This window comes from Lissotriton vulgaris, chromosome 12, assembly GCF_964263255.1.
Source record: "Lissotriton vulgaris chromosome 12, aLisVul1.2, whole genome shotgun sequence".
Classification (NCBI taxonomy): Eukaryota; Metazoa; Chordata; class Amphibia; order Caudata; family Salamandridae; genus Lissotriton; species Lissotriton vulgaris.
The window spans coordinates 63,129,018-63,146,119 of NC_141700.1; the positions used below are offsets into that span (position 1 = coordinate 63,129,018).

A 17,102-nucleotide genomic window follows, 5' to 3' on the forward strand; every position below is an offset into this window, starting at 1 on the left:
GCGGGATGTCAAGACACACGCTTCCGTGAGGTGAGAGCCTCGCACGCACAGAAGGATGAGACCGCCGCCGCCTGCAACGAGCCCTCGCCTGGAGACGAGTACCGGTGAGTGGGGGCCTTTGCTGAGCTGCGAGGGCGGGGGGCATGTGTGTGTGCGTGGGGCGGCGGGGGGCTCTGTATGTGTGTGAGCGTGCGTGTGTGTATGTGTCTTGGAGTCTGTGTGTATGCGTGTGTGATGACTGCGGCGGCGGAGGGGGGGGGGAGAGTGTGTGTGTGTGTGAGCGAGCGAGTGTCTGTCTGTGTGTATGCGCATGCATGTGTGTATGTGTGGGGATGTGCACAGCGCGGGAATTGCTGTGAATGTGGACAGAGCCGACGTGCGCGTGCACGAGGTCAAATCCACAGGTTAAAGCGCGTGGCACCCTCTTGTCCTAATCCCCCCGAAGTCGATGACTATAGTTGTCGAACTTGGACAGCATCCTACGGATGCTAGTCCAGCTCGACCTAAAAAGGGGGGGAATAAGTCGTGTCAATAGGAATGCAGTGTTGTGAGGTTTGTCAGTATGTGGCTGTGAGGGCGAGTGTCTGGGCCTGAGATCAGGATGGCAAAAGTGTGTTATAAGGGTCGCTTAACATGACAGGGGAGTTGATCCATCAGTAACTAGGAGGTGTCATGGTGCTAACTCCAGGGGCTTGTAGGTGTCTGGGAGATAACGTGGCCTAGCTACACAGCAGTATCACCTCCCATAGGTATGCACCCTTCTAGTGTGTCATCCCCTAAGTGAGCCCTCGATCCAAGCTTGCCTGTTGGTAGATTTTAATATCTAATAATATTACTAATAAACATACATTTACAGCAACGCAAGTTGCATATATCTTTTCAACAGTGTCTTCTGCACCAGTGCAGTCACTAAAGTTAAGAAGTAAAAATGTTTAAATCTTCGCTGTAAGCTAAAATATAAAACTGCTCACAAGCGAATAGCTGTCAGATTTCCAGACTGTTCCAAAATGTAGTGTTTTTAGGTTCTGAGCGCAAGCCATGCGAAGCTCTTCGACCTTAGAGTATAAATACGGCTATGGCCAACAGCAGCTTAGAGAGGACCATCTTACTCAGTGATACCATTTAAGAATTTTCAAATTACGTTTTTAATGTACTTTCTAACAAAGCAAACAAGCATTTGCAATGCAATAGGTCTTGCATTTGCAATGCAATAGGTCTTGCATTTGCAAGAGTTTAAGATGAAGGCATTATAAATGAGAACACATTTTATTTATCTGTTTTGATAATTAACACATAAATAAAAGGCATTGTCATTTATAATGCCAATAGCTCAAACTCTTGTAAATGCAAGACTTTTGCATTTCAAAGAAGCGGCTGCCATTGTTCCGGGTGGATTGGAAAGGGAAAGCATACATGGTGCGCTGAATGTTGCAGGAAAGCATGTCATGCCTGCAGTAGGAGAAACTCATTAAAGAAAACAATGCTTACAGAATAAATAAACTGAAAACACCATTGGGCTCCCAACAGTAAGGCCAATCCTCAAAAAAACATTTTCTTTATTTAAATATTTTCACATATCGAAAAATTCAAATTTAAACAAAACATAAACTGGTCTACGCGTAGACCAGTTTATGTTTTGGCCATAAGAGTACTTTACAAAGTTAAAGTTGTTAGACTCAAAACATCTATGCTGTAAAATAGAGTTCTATGGCTTGTATTTAAAAGGTCTTTTTATAAAAAGTCTAAAAAGGAAATTTAAAGTTTTTCTTATGTGTGAATGCTGGGGGTGTAGTGAGTGAATGCGCATATAGTATGAAGAGAATGTGAAAGTGGAACGAATTGAAGAATAGTGAATGGTTGAATAATTTTTCATTGAAAAAGTTTTGCTGAGCAACATGTAAAGATTTAAAACTTTGCAGAATTGTTTACATTTGAATTTTTGATATGTGAAAATATTTAAATAAAGAAAAAGATTTATTTCAGACTGAAAAGGTGGTCTGTGGCATATATTGTCGGACTTTCAATATGGCCGCTCTAGAGTAAAAGAGTTGGAATGAGGTAGCAGTATTGTGTGTAGTTCTTTATTATACACACTAAATAAGACATACAGTGTAACAACAGAGGTAAAAGGGCCAGTCATCATGGAAGGTTACAAATGAAGACAAGGTGGTACTAAGGAGGGACTAACAAGCCTGTTAACGAATCAGAAGCCAGCATTTATGAAGGACAATGCCACAAGCCAATGAGAAATGTGGGCGGAGAGTGGGAAGGGCTTCACACCCATACTCGAATACAGCATGCCTCGCAGAGCAGGACATGCACTGCTCAGGCTCGACCTAAAAACAAGATTGACATCCTTCACAAAGAGGCTGCTTGCAGTATAATGCAATGTGTTCTACTGCATGCTGCCTTGCATTGTGTAAAATGAATGATTCGCTCATGAATGATTGGTGTGTAGAGCGTGGTTACCCCTAGAGCCATCCTGGTACATGCCGCGGTTGAGGAAAATGTATTGCCATAAAGAAAAGTATAATAGAGACAGAAATCTTTAGAGATTTTCGTAAAAAAATAATTATTGTGCATGCAAATCTCTTGTTCATGCATATCTAACTTGCACACCTAAATAGCATATGGAGTGCGATCTGTGGTCTTGGGCGGCTGCCAACGTGGGACAAAGGTCATGATGTTGAGTTTGAAGTTTGAAGTCTTGCTGACGTTTTTCCAACTTTCATGCTTCAATATTCTTAGCATATTCTTCCACTTGATCATTGATTCTCGTCATTTCTTAGATTTCGTCCAGAAAACAACTTTTATTTAAGAGGCGTCGACGCGGGGATTCGAATTAACATTCCTCTATGATCCTCAGACGAAGGGCATCTTCAGTTGTGAAAGTGTCAAAAGCTCAGTAACATGATAAGCATTTGAGATGCGAAATGAACTGCCCCATGGACTCATCCTTTTCTTGGGAGGCAAGATGGAAAGTGTTTTGTTCATAGTCAATATTCCTTTTGTGGAGAAATGTCTTGTTAAGTGATTCCCAAACGTCTTGCTAGGAAGTCGTGACAGCTGCCGGAAGTTCCTTGATGATCTGACCAACCTTTTTGCCTATGAGATTGCGTAGGACAATGGGCTGTTGAGCCGGGTCTGTAACCTGTGACCCCATCATGAAGGCTTCAAAGTCTTCCAACCATTCTTGCCAGCAGAGGCCCATGCCACCACCAGATGCGAGGGCCAGGGGTTCTTGTGGACGCAAAAATGATACTCCAGGCATGGCTGGTATGTGCCTAACTTTGGGTGATGTGGTAGAGGGCACTCACATGGCCTTGGCTGTGCTACTTCCACTTTGTTGTGTTGAATCTGGGGATGTAGACATGCCCTGAACTGGAAGGAGTTTTTGTGAGTAATGCTCACAAAAGAGGGACAAGGAACAGCCACCAATCTGGGAGCAATCTTTGTATTGGAAGGACGTTGTAAGGGCTGGCTTCGGTGCGCAGAGCCTACAATGAAAGTCCTTTGTTAATAGTATTTATTTTTGTTTGCCATAGGGTCCAAATAAAGGTGTGAGAATTGTTATTTTTGTTTAGTTCTCGTGTTTTGCCGAATTTATAATGAGACTGGAGGCTCAGTATGAAAAATAGGCCGCTGAGAGGAGCTGCACTCTTGTGAGAGCTTGTCAGAAGGAGCCAGCAATGTGGGAGATTCGAAGCTGAGGCAGCCAGCATGCAGGGCAGAGCTTTCCACTGAAGATGTGCGTGGGGCACAGTGAGGTGAGGAGAAGGCTTCTATAGGCATCACAGGACCAGGGTGGGCTCCCTGCGTCGTGTCTTGTGCTGCACTCTGCACACTTGGGACGAGGTCCCAGATAACCTATGCACTGAGGGGGTGAAACGTTGCATGCCACAGCTTGTGCCAGATGTCTTCCGCATGATCAGGGTGGGCTCCCAACTCCGTGCTGCCACTGTGAGTTAGGTGCCCAGCGTGGTGTTTGCTCTGCAAGTGATCCTCGCCTCAGTTGAAAAATAGCCACAGGGCATCGTGCCCATACTCGTCGCCAGTTATAATGTTGTAATGGCAACAGAAAGAAGCAACACGTCAATATGGTGAAAAGCATTTCTTTGTTGAATTTAGTACATGAGCTCAGTAGGTATCAACTGTCCTGAATCAGTCCTACTCCCGATCTAGCTCCTCTCCTTCCTATTCCCTAATTTGCTTCCTTTACTCTACTGTCTCGCCATTCATAACCACCGGTCCTTGTGTCCTTGTGTCAGTTATTGGACATTATTACTCCCCCCCCCCCACTTAACAAAATAAAAGAGTCTTGTGGAGGTGTGAGTTTTAGCTTTCAGCAATGAGACGTGCAGCTCTTCGACAGGTACGCTATGACTGACATGACCAACTGGGTTCTGTTATTTCCCTCTCAGCAGGGGAGAAGTGATGGTCATCACTGCTGGTGGATACTTGAATGATCTCAAGAGCATCATTGTCTTCCAAGCCAGTCACTGACTCCTTTGTGGGTGAATTGCACTTTCTGAAGTGAGAGATATTTCAGGTTATCCTTTTTCCATCAGCGGCAGCCATGACCATGGTACATTTTTCGACTGGTTACTTGTAGCGGATGTTTATAATTTCGACTGACTTTCTCTTTTGTTCTTGCCTGACGAGTGCCAAGTCTCCTTCGTGTACAATTGATGGCTTGGCTTTCCAAAGACTGTCTGCATATGCCTTCATCTTTTCCTTCCTCATTTGGTCAAGCTTTGACATCTCGCCATTCATAATCACAGGTCCTAGTGTCCTTGTATCACTTATTGGACAACATTACAACTAGGGTCACGGAAGGGGAAGCCAGTTGTCAAACCGGTTTTACAAGGACGTGTAGCCCACATGGTAGCCACACCTCTTGATTAGGCTAAGGAGCTCTGGACGCTGACAGAGAGGCTCTGCTATCTTGGGAGTGGGCAGAATGGTGCATCCTTGGATGGCCAGATGCCACACTTCCCAGGAAGTGGTCATTAGGTAGGAGGGAACCTGGTAGACCATTGGCTACCAACTGCTTTGTATCCTGAGGGAATTTTCTGTACAAAATAGGACACCCCTGGCACCCAGAACTCAGATCTCGACTGGAAGGACGGAGCTGCTGCACCCTGGAACTGGCAAAGAGAGGCTGCACTGGTGTGAAATGCACCTGCTGAATCTGATGGCTAACAAAGGAGAGGGACTGTGCCTGCTGTGTCCTGCTCGAGGAGAAGTCTTCTCCAGAGTGCAGCCAACAGTCAGTGAGTTGGCCTCCTGTTCATAGCAAAGGGACACAACAGCTGAGAAGCCCGCTGGGGCAAGTTGGTAGCCCAGAATCTTCAACCACCTCCAACTGCCGCTATACAGCACCGGGGACCAGGACCCGACATACAAAGTTACACCTGAGTTTGCTAAACCTGGGAGTGTTGTTGAAGTGCAACTGGGATCTCTGGAGGCGGAGTTATCAACCCAGGAAGGATTGGCCTGTGAACACGATACTGGGTGACTGGTAGCCCAGTTTGCGTCTGGACTTCTGCCAGCACAAAGAGGACTTCAAGGGACGCCGACCCTGTGACCATGATCAATCCTCACCACCTTCGCGGCCCCAGGAGTAGTCGCACCAGGACACCGGTCAACCGAATCCACAGCATCCTTCATCCCTTGCATAAGGAAGGTGCCATAACAGAGCCTTGCTGGAATCAAAACCCTAACTTATGAGCCCTGGCACAATCACAGAAGCTACCATCACAGCTCCAATTTAATGAGAGTGATACCACGATTTGTCACCTAAATGTGACAAGTGGATTTACTGACCGGACAATAAAATTTCTGAAACATCTTGTCCCTAGGACAAGCAGATACTTTACTAAATTCCACACCTTTGCCCCATCCTTTATAAAGTGACCTTAGAAACACCATGTGTTACGTAGTGAGATCTAGCTTCCTCCCTATGCTAATCTGATTTATAGTTCCACACCTTAGGAACTGGCACAAACATGGTAATGGAAGCAGGCACAGGGAATGAATAATAACTGCCATTGTAGGTTTGAAAATTTGTCTTTGGTTTCATAGTACTATAAATCTATGATATTCGCACTTAGCAGGTTAACCAACAGTGACATTGCGACGGCCAAATGCTTACATTCCCACAGAGAGTTCAGGATTTAGTATATTTTCTTCACAGTAGTTTTTCCATTTGGCCTTCTTGTTTACCTTCTCCCCTTATGGTCTCCTATGGCCTTTACAAACAGTGTAGATCGAGCCATTACAGTTACAACTAAACTAGGAGGATGGAGAACACAGGAGTAGTTAAAGCCAAAAAGATGTCTGGATGCTGATAAAACTACTTAAATGAAGATTACACATTGCACACTTTTGAGATGCAGGTTATGCTCACGCCCTACGAGCACACCAGCTGCAAAAGTACTACATGAACCCATCACTACTATGAAGTCTCTTTGGAATAGTATCCCACATTGACTGTGATGTGTAGATAGGTGCACTCAAGAGCAATCAATCTAACTCTTAAAAATGTGCAGCAAGTGCCTCTGCATTGAAATGAATGCCCATAAAAAATGCATCATGTGTTCAATAAAATGACCAATTAGGTGGCAAATGTGGATAATAAATATTTGAAAAAAAGCAGCAGAATCACGTAATTCCAGTGGTCCTGTCTGTATAGATTGGTATGCCCACATTCACTGTTATGTTTGGACAAGTGCACTGCCCACCCCTACAATGACAATGACTCAGTGGTCTAACACCAGAAGAGATCCAAAACACACTACAATTAAAGCACACTTCAATAGCCTTGTTCTCTAGGGTGGCAAACTATCTGTAAATTTCACGGACCGTCTGTTATTTGAACCTATTGTCTGGGATGATCCCTTTCACGGACATCTCTTGTCCGTAATTCTGGACATTGTCGCGACCTGCGCTGCCCCCCCAGCAAGAAGCCTCGGAGTTCTAGGAGCAAGCTTGCACTCCTGCTGTGAACACGAGGGCCTGCAGCAGCCCCTCCCCGACCTAGCACAGACTATAGCGCCATTATTATTCTGTTTGCCGGCCAATTATCACAAACAGAATGATAATGGGCTTCTCTGTGCAGTTACAGCGTTTGCTGGGCCTCCTCCTGGCTTTGGAGAGGTGGGGATGTGGTTGAAGTAAAGAAACACATTTCAGATCCCTTGTGTGCCAGCACTGTATAGTCTAAAAATGAAAGTTTATCTCTAGTGATTATTGCATCTGTTTGAGGGATCTGAGTTTTGACTCATCATAACGTAGTGTAGAGGGATAGTGTACTTTCTTTACCAAACAGTGATTTTTGCCTGTATATATGTACATGACGTTTTAGTAGTGCAATCCTAGCCAAAAGGCAGTGAGCACTGTACAAGGTCCAAGACAACACTTAAGGCTGGACATGTGTGCCAAATCTTTGAAGGATATATTAAGTAACATTTCACCCAACACAGTGCAATAAGTAAAGTTGATGTGTTGCGTTGTGTGAAAGGGAAAGAGAAGAGTAGCACCATATTTTCAAAGATATGGTGTATTGGAATTGAAAGGTCTGACATGCAAGTTACAAAGTTAACCCTCACATAATTGCTCTGTTCACTCTATTCAACCTCTTCATCTCTTGGTTCCTTTTTCTCTATCTTTTTCTCTATCTGTTCTCTCCTCATCCCTATCTAGCCATTCATTTCTGCCTCTACCCCCCACATGCTTTCTCTTGGTTCCCCCACCTCACCTTTTGTATGCCCCATCTACCTTTTTAGGTCTCACCTACACAGCGCGCATGCGCTGGTAGGAGGAGACCTTTAGGAATCAATTCCCTTTTTCTGCCAAAAACATGCACGCATTGCATTGCTTTCAATGGCAACGCGTGCACGTTTGGCGATTCCCTTGCGGGAGAGAGCTTTGAAACCATCTGTTTGTAATTAACAGATGGTTCCTGCTCGCTCCCGCACGAGAAACAGGCGCAGGCCCCCTCCCCTCTCCCCTCCCCCTGCTGCCTCCCCCTCTCCTCGTCACATGCACGCTTCTCTTTCTCAACACACAAACGCACGAAAAGAGCCACAAGGCCACCTCCTCGCGCTGGGTCACACGTTAACCCGCTCTGCACCACAGCAGCTCTCCACGCGCTGGCACGCAAGGAGTTTCACAAACCCGGGTCACGCAATGCCCCGCTCCCCGCCCAGATGTGCACGTGACTTAGGGCAGTTGGAAGGGGCGCACTCGTTTCTTCTGGGACTTGAAGTTTGGCTTCTGCAGTTAGACATGCAGAACTACCAAAAAAGGGTCTGGTTGGCAGCCAGTTAAGAGTTTCTGAGCTTGCCAGGGAGTTGTAATAACTTTGGTGTATCTCATCCAGCGCTACAACGCCTCGTCAGGGGTATTTAGCACTTCATAAATGCAATTACTAAGACTGCTCTGTTTGGAATTTGTCAGTACGTGATATACCAAGTAAATAATTTCAGAAAAAGAAAATACTGCCATGTGTAGTTTAAGATGTGCCTCCCACATGCCATTACATTATTGCGCACCCCAGCCCCCTCAAGATGTCTCAGGGGCTGTGTTGCTCTTCCTACCACTACCTGCAACGGTCTGGCTGCATTCAGACCGGGGTTGGGGGTGGTCAGGGATGGGAGCTGGCTCTGCGGAGTCCGTGCTATCTCTTACCACCCGGATCTCTTACGTAGGTAAAAACCGACTCTCAACAAACACTGCCATCCACCCCTGCCGTGCGAGGGGCCCTCAGCACTCAGGGAAGCCGAAACCATCCAGGGACAGGAGTGACAATGCGAGTGAATCACTAATGCCCCCCCATTTGAGGGGAGGAGACAGGGCAGTTTACCCTAGGAAATATCTACATATCATTATAGCATTCATTTTAACAATGTGATTTAATCTCGCAGTAAGCACACACAACTTATTATGTATATCTAGATGTCAATATACATATGTCATGCCCCTATTTTGCAGAGTTCAAGACAAACTTAAGTAAATTACAAAGAGATGGTCCATAAATGCAAACAGAGAAAACATCAATTTTGTGGTGCGCCCCAATATTTAGTGTGCTTCGTCGAGCAGTGTTAGTACATTTGTCTATGAGGTGAGAATTGAAAAAAAGCACCAGAACTCACATTTTCTCTTCCAGCTGACACTTAGGTGTGATCACTTTGGCAGCACATATACTCAAATGGGAGCTGACACTTATGTAATATGAATAAATGATAAATATCAACTTCGTCCAAGGTAGACGGTTTGTCCAGATCTCTAAACTGTACAGCGTAGAAACTGAAACCCAGTTAAGGTTGGAACCCCCATATCCATGTGTGATCCTGAGCAAAGCTCTATTGTGAAAATTCACAAAGCTTTTCTGCAAGAGTGGAGCGTGTCTTGGGGAAACTTGGGGTTGACACTCAAGTCAGGAGTAAAGGTGTTTTCTGCAAGGACGCCTCGAGCATGAGTGTGCATCATAGAAAGTAAACACTCAGGGAAATTCCAAAGAGTTAGTGTCCCTTCTAATGTCTGCCTTTTTTTAGCCCAGTATTGTAAGTAAGATTCAAATGAGCAGTAAAACATGGTTAAATTGGAGCATACTTTATCCGAATGGCGGCAAGGTCACCTTTCCCCTCAGAACTTCTCAGTCACAGCTGCACTATTACCTTGGTAATTGTATCATAACGTTGATTAATTATTTTGTTAAAGTTTGGGTATACAACATTAGATTTCAAAATCACTGCACTCTTGGCATGTTTTATAATTGAATATAAGTTTACATCTTTGGAATTTCCTGTCAAAAAAGTGCAACGTGCCTTGTGCGCTCTCATAAATGAATGAATGGTAAGCATGCGTTATCAAAGCCTCAAAGTATGCGTTATCAAAGCCTCATGGGCAGTGCGCCCATTCATAATTCTCGTACTGACTACTTCCTCCCCACCCCCATTTGTCTGAAACTTACTTCAAAGATTAGATTACTTTCATAACTGACAAATTACCCATATTGCAGGGGAGCCCTCTTGACATTTTTTTTTGCAGTTTTATAGTGCTCGAACTCAACCCAAAGGTATTTGAGTCGTTTCTGGATCTCTGAACTGCAGCCATATTTCAGTAGAAGAGCCTGTGACTGCTTTACTAAGCAGCGTGCAGGATGCAGCTTTGGAAAGGACCTCTTTCACTGCAGATTTTACCCCACTGGCTCTGCATACAAGGCGTACCTTCCTCACTGTGTTAGGTGGCAATAAAAACACGACAGCATGAAAACACGTTACCACATCTAAAAAATGGGCAATGCCTAGAAAAGTTATCATTCACCTGAACACCAGATTTGGATCACTTTGCCCTCCCTCGCTCACTTGTTTCTCGTTTATCTCCCTGCTTCTGTTTTATGTTCCCTCCTTCACGCATACTTCCATTATGTTTCCTATTCCGTCCCATCTGCCATGACCATACCAATCCTCCTCCCTCCTTCCCTCTTTCCTGATCCCTCCTCCTTCTCTCCGGTTCCTCAGCCCCCTCATCTGTTCCATTAATCCCTCTCCTGTTCCCTTCTACCCTCCCACCATTTTTCCCACTCCAGTTAATTCCTTCCCTGTCCTCAGTCCCTGACTATCCTATTTCCTCCACCTTTATTTCCTCTACTGGTCATTCCTTTTGTTCTATCGTTCCTCTGTTCCGCCACTGTTCTCTCATTCCGTTCTGTTCCCTCCTTGCCTGTCCTATTCCATCTTTCATACATTGCTCTATCTTCTGTTCCTCCCTTGTCTCTCTTGATCCCTCATGCCTTCTGGCCTCCCTCCTTGGCTCTAACATTCCCTCCTTTCCTCTCTCCTGTGCCTCCCATTCCCTTTATGCATGTCCTGGTCTCTCTTTTTGTCTCACATTCTCCTGTTTACACTCTCACATACCCCTTTCCCCTTTCCCCATCAACCGTTCGTTCCTTCTCTTTCTTCTCCCTATTCTTTCTCCTGTTCCCTTCTTCCCTTTCCCGTTTTTTCTTCCCTCCGCTTCTAACCTCTAAAGTCCATTCCTTGCTCCTCCGTCTCCACGTTCCCTGTCATGTTCCCTCCTTCAACACCTGCTGCCTCTCGGTGCTTCGAAGTGTCATTTTGTCGGTATAAGCGCTATTCCTCCCATGAGGAGAGAGGATGTGGCGTAACGTCTAGAACTGTCGACTTTTTAGTTGGAGAAGCAGGTTCGAGTCTCGGCACCCGCTCAAAATACTGTGATTCTGGGCAAATCACTTCATCTCCCCGCGCCTACCAACAATGAATATGCCCTTGTGTAATATAATTGGTGCTAATGTAAAGTGCTTCAATACATTAGGGTCAAGTTCGCGCTATCTAAAACTACAGAAAACAAGCATTGGCATAGCCAATAGGTCTCTCCTTTAGGACCTTATGAGTGTTTAGACATGCAACAGTTAATGTTGTTGCAACAAGGATATTGTGCTGCATATCGAAATACTTATAAGGTCCCAAAGGCGAGACCAATTGGTTATGCCAATGCTTGTTTTTTCCTCTTTTCAACCTTATCTTTGTCACCCTCAGCATCTTTCTGTATTTGAGATTTGCTCTTTATCTGCTCCATGTTCTTCTGTTGTCTTCTTTTCACCATTTGTTCTTTCTCTTAGCTGGTGGGCCCTCACTTGCTTTCCTCTTCTCTCAATGATCCAACCTTCTGTCTCTCCCTCTTGGGGTATAGCCCTCTCTTCTTTCTCACCATCATTTCCCTCTCTTTTTCACACTCTGTAGTAGTGTTACATCCTGTGAACGCGTAACTCTATGTTCAGCAACAGAGCGATGCTCTATTAGGGGTGTATATGTTTTACTCGTTTTTTCATCTTTAAATCTGTCCAGCTAGTTGTGAATGTTTTTTCAACACTCCAATGTGTAATACAAACTAAAGAACGGAAACCTATTTTGGCTAATACTTCTGTCAGCTGTCTGTTTTATAACTATTCAGTTTTCTCAGATGTGTCGCTAAAAATGACCTTTTGTTCTCAATGTCTGTCGTGATTTTTTACCCTTTCTCCTGAATTTTTCCTATCCCGAAATGTTCTTCTTGGCAGGGGGTCACCCTATTGTTCTCCGAGGTAGCACTGGTTGTACTCCTTGTTTCAGTGTACACAACGTGTGTGTGACTCAGTGATCATAAGACCGCAAGTGATGAAACCTGGGAAAAGTAGAGCTGGCCCTCGTGCAGCAGGAAATTGGCGAATATGGATGAAACAGGAAACACCCTGACATTACACATTCCTGAACCATCAAATAATAAGCGCGTCCTTCTCTACCATTGAGGGGAGGCATAACAACATTGAAGGGGCATGTTAATACGCCTCCCCTCCACTTCCGGGGTGCATGGAAATACAAGGGACCTCAAACGGTTAGAGCCCCGGCGGCTGCGGCCGCTCGTGCCAGGGCTCGCATGTACGCGGGTTTCTTTGACCGCGCGCCGGTTTCGTCACAGACTGCCGCGCGGACCAGCTCAGTGCAGGCGGCCGGCTCTGGTGCTGCTGGTCCACGACTTCCGGTCCAGCTGGACGTCACTTTGGGGTCAGCCACACGGATGGTCTCTTCCCAGGCAACGGGACGCTCTTTTCCGGTGCCCGAGCAGCTGGTTGTGTTTCTCTGGGGATGGGGAGGGCTGTGTGTTTCGGGGCGGGCCAGGCTTCTAACCAATCGCAGGACTTACTAAGAGGGACTCTACTAGTACCGCCCCGTAGAAGGGTTAATCAGTTTAAAAACTGATTTTTTTATGGCCCCAGCGTATTGCAGCTGTTTTAGGTTAGAGTGGTGGAAAGTCAAGTAGGGCCGGCCGGATGTTTATGAAACTAGTGGCGAGCCAGCGCACCGGCCAGGATGCACAGAGTTGGCATGAGGGGCACTTTATAATAAATCAAAATTAAAAAAAAAGGGAAATTAGCTAAAAGCCAAGTCCCTTCTTGTCAGCGCCCCTCACATGACCACCTTCCAGCTGGTGTGACGGCCCCCAGGTGGCACAGACCGGACCATGTCGGACCAGGACTCCATGCCGCTGCGGCAGAGGCTGAGTTACTCCACCGGCCACTTCCTGAACGACCTGTGCGCTTCCATGTGGTTCACCTACTTTCTGCTCTACTACCACTCGGTGCTGGGCTTCAACACCACCTACGCGGGGGTCCTGCTGCTCCTGGGCCAGGTGGCCGACGGCATCTGCACCCCTCTCGTGGGCTACGAGGCGGACAGCTCCCCCGGGTGCCGCTGGTACAGCCGACGAAAATCCTGGCACCTGGTCGGTAAGTTGGTCGTTTTGCCATTTGTCTATTGGTGTCCATGTTTCAGTGCCAATTGTTATTGTTTCAGAGATGTTGTATTGCGAGTACCTCTGATATAGCACGTTTTCTAATTTCTGCTGTCAGTACCTGAGAGGTCTCATGATCCCAGGTTAGGCGTGAGCAGTTCAGGGATCTCAAGTTGTCTCACTTTGGGTGTGAATGGTTCACTTTGGGTGTGAATGGTTCAAGATTCTTGGCCACAGTGATGCTTAAGAGATTACTTTGTCCAGGGTGAGGAGTTTGGTAATTTCGGATTGTCCTTTGCAGGTGTGAGTGACCTTCAGTTGTACTGTGCCAGATGTGAGGAGGCAGAGATCTTTGTCTCATACTGGCATAAGCAGTACTTCATAGATCTCAAGTGGTCTCGCCATGCGTAATTAACTGTCCTGTCCATGCTGCTTCTTCCATTTTATACTCTCTAGTTTGGATTTTCCCATTATTGTATTGTAATTGCATTTATATAACGTTTACTACCCCTGACAAGGCGGTGAATCGCTTTTTCGGCGAGTAGCACGCTACTCCAGAACCCATTAAGGATTAGTGGTGAATTAGTATAGTGAAATATGAAATTAATTTGAGCAGTGGATATGTTAGTCTGTTATTTGGATTGAAAAGGGTAGTGGAGGGATATTAGAGGGAAGGGTTTGCTTTTATATAGCGCTTGCTACCCCTGATGAGATATTGAAGTGCTTTTCGGCAGGTAGCACGCTCCTCCAGAATCCAAGCAGGATTAGTGGGGAAGTTATTATTGGGAAGTATGAAATTAATTTGAGCGGTGTTTGGCTCACATACCTGACTACAAGTACCAGAAGGTTCTACGTCTGCACAAATGAAACTGCTTGTCCGGTCGCTCCACGTTGGCCATGCACGAGCACTCTAGTAGTGGGCTTTGCTTTTAAAGCATGTTATTTGACATGATGTGGTTTGAAGAATCCGTTGATTTCATGATTAAAAATCAGGGTTGGAAACATTGTGTCATTCTAACATTGAGTAATCTGGCAACCCTTGCTGCGTTTCCACGCTTTATTGTATGTCTGTACGTACAAAGGATGCTTTGTGGTATTGCAGGCAGCCATTTGTTATGAACTCTAACATAAATAGAATGACTGAGCAAAGGGCCAGATTAGCGTGCGTCTCTTGGCCAGGTTGACACCACCACGAGGCAGTTTGGGATGCCACAATAATGGTAGTAAAACATCAGTTTCCCCCCTAAGTGCGATGCAGCGATAAACGTGCAATAAAATAGTTGCATGTAAAACCTTGATACAAGTTACTCTAATCCCGGCTTGCTCACATGACTAAATTGTGTGCCCTTGGACATCTCAGGTGTCTGTCCCTCGGGACCCATCACTGCTGTAACTGAACACAATTCGATACAAGCTATTAAACATGAACAAAGCCAATAGGAGTGACAGCCTATATGGGCGGCATAGATGTCTTAGTTTCTTTGAGATTTTGGATAGTTTGCAAGTTTACAGCACTTTGTAACTGGTGAACCGGGTGCGAGTGTCGGCATTGACTCAATATCCTACGATTCTGGGCAGATCACTTAATCTTCCTGTGCCTACAAAAAATGAATGTAACCATGTGATGTAACTGATGGTCGAGTTTGCGCTGCAAAAAACAGATCAAGAAAGGGTAGCACAAATGAAGAGGAGCCTGGACCCTAGTGCCATCGCGGGCAATGATAAGATTAGTAAAACGGCAGACACTGACCAATGTGTTTTAATAGCTCCTCTACTGGGCTACATGGGGGGTTGGGCAGTGGGAGGCTGCTGGGAGATGTCTGACAGACCGAGGATTTGAAAGCAGAGACCCCCAATGGGTAGCTGGAGGGAATCCAAGAGATTAATGGTTTACATACCCTTTTTGTTTTTAAAGGTTGAGTTGTGTTGGAAATTGATACACAATTTATAGATTAGCTCCAATGATTCATCTATATTATGTTTGGAAAAGGCTGCACTTCCATGGAGGTTGAGCCGGATTCTGCACTCAAGTCATAAGTCAAACAAGCTTTAATGCAGGAGAGCATTCTGCACGGCCTGGTTGTAATGTACAGGGCTTCGTGTTCTGTGGGTTTGTACCTGGCAGCAGGTTATGTTCCAGTGACATCAGGCAGAGATGACATATATGCTGCTTTTTTTTGTTTTTGCAAAAATGTTTCAGTGACATCTGCTTCCATTCAGTGCTGTTCACATTCTAGTGACTTAGTTTCTGCGTACTCAATTGGGGTGGGGTCCCTGAAATGTTTTATGTGTTAGGATCCATGCATTGTGGCAGGTTACTATCACTGCTGCAGTGCATTGTGCTGCAGTAATGCCCCTTGGATGACGTGCACTGGATTGTTACCTGTAGGGTGCAGTGAAATGCGATGTGTTAGCATTTCTAGACCGGAGCATGGTTTGTTGTTTTGCTGAGGATACAGTGCAACAGGAGTCAGAGGACTGTATCTGCGGCAGATATGTAGTAGTCTCTGTTGCTTATCTTATCTTATCTTAGGTGCAATTTATAAAGCGCACTGACACCGAAGCTTCCTGGCGCTGATAGACAAAGCAAATGAGGGGGGAGCACAGGTGGCGGAATTCTAGCTGAGGGGGGGGGGGGGGGAAGGTGGGTTTTTAACAATTTTCTGACAGAGTTTGGCACAAAGGGTACATCAATGCCATTGTGATGGAGTATCCACTCCGCCAAGGTCTAAATCAGGCCTTGATTGCACAGTGTTTCTTTCCTCTTTCTTGGCTTTTGTTTAATGTTTTTTCATGTCACCTGGATGCCTTTACTGGGTGAATGTTTTGACATTGTTCAACATTCTGTCTATCAATTGTTCTCTTTGCATTTGTCACCCGTGCTCTCCATGCTGCTGGAGTCAAGCTAGCCTGGCTGATGAGGGGTGGAACCCTGAAACCGGTCCTAGGATGCTTGTTTTCCAGTCCAGGGAGAACCTATCCTGGTAGTTCGGGCATGACTAGGGAACATGGTCAAGACTGATATGCATATGACTGGATTTAAACTGGAATGGCACGGGGAGCAATAAAAACGATGGATTTAGGCCCACGACTGGCATACAAGAATATAACCTATTATTTATTTCCTCTTTTTTGTACATCCTGTTTTTACCACACGTTCCGCTTTTGTTGCCTCTATTTTTGAAAGTGTCTCGCCTTGTAGGCAAAGCACCCATGAAAAACGTCAAACAGAAAAATTAAAACTTTTTAAAGGTAGTGACACCATAAGTAAGATGTCCCGTGATCTGGTATCACTCAAAGTCACCATCCTCGTGATTATTACTTTGCTGTGATGTCGACGGAGCAGAGGTCCCATGATAACATATTGAAAGCATGAATTTGAGTCTAATAGCAAAGACTGTAGATTGGGAATCACTTGTAAAACAGCCTGCCGGTGACAGTCTTTGCAAAGTGTGCCAACCATGTTAATAATTAGCGGAGCACACAGACCCTTTAGTGGGGCTTTAAGAGGCGCTTACCATCCCATCAGTGGAGCTTTTGGACAGGCGTACCACCAATTCAATACTGCCTTTGGGTAGAGCTACTCTCCCATCGACATAGATTTTGCAGAGTCAGTGGATCCCATTGATGTGGCTGTTAATGTGGTGACATTCTGAAAGATGTGGCTTTTAGGAGGGAAAATCGGCCTTTTGGTGTGGCTTTCGAAAGAGCATACCAGCTCAACAGCCTAGCTTTTGTAGGGGCACCTGTTCCAATAGAAGTGATCTTTGGAGAGGCAGACGTCCAACTGGGTATTTGAAGAAGCA

At 45.5% G+C, this 17,102-nt stretch overlaps 1 protein-coding gene across 1 annotated transcript in view; it reads left to right on the forward strand.

Moving 5' to 3' along the window:
- Positions 1-12,722: 12,722 nt before the first annotated feature.
- Positions 12,723-17,102, forward strand: part of MFSD12 (major facilitator superfamily domain containing 12) — an 88,755-nt gene continuing 84,375 nt past the window's right edge. The window contains exon 1 of the mRNA XM_086947121.1: positions 12,723-13,291. Within this exon, the coding sequence (XP_086803247.1) occupies positions 13,027-13,291 (265 nt within the window). The 5' untranslated portion in view covers positions 12,723-13,026. The remainder of the gene's footprint in view (positions 13,292-17,102) is intronic.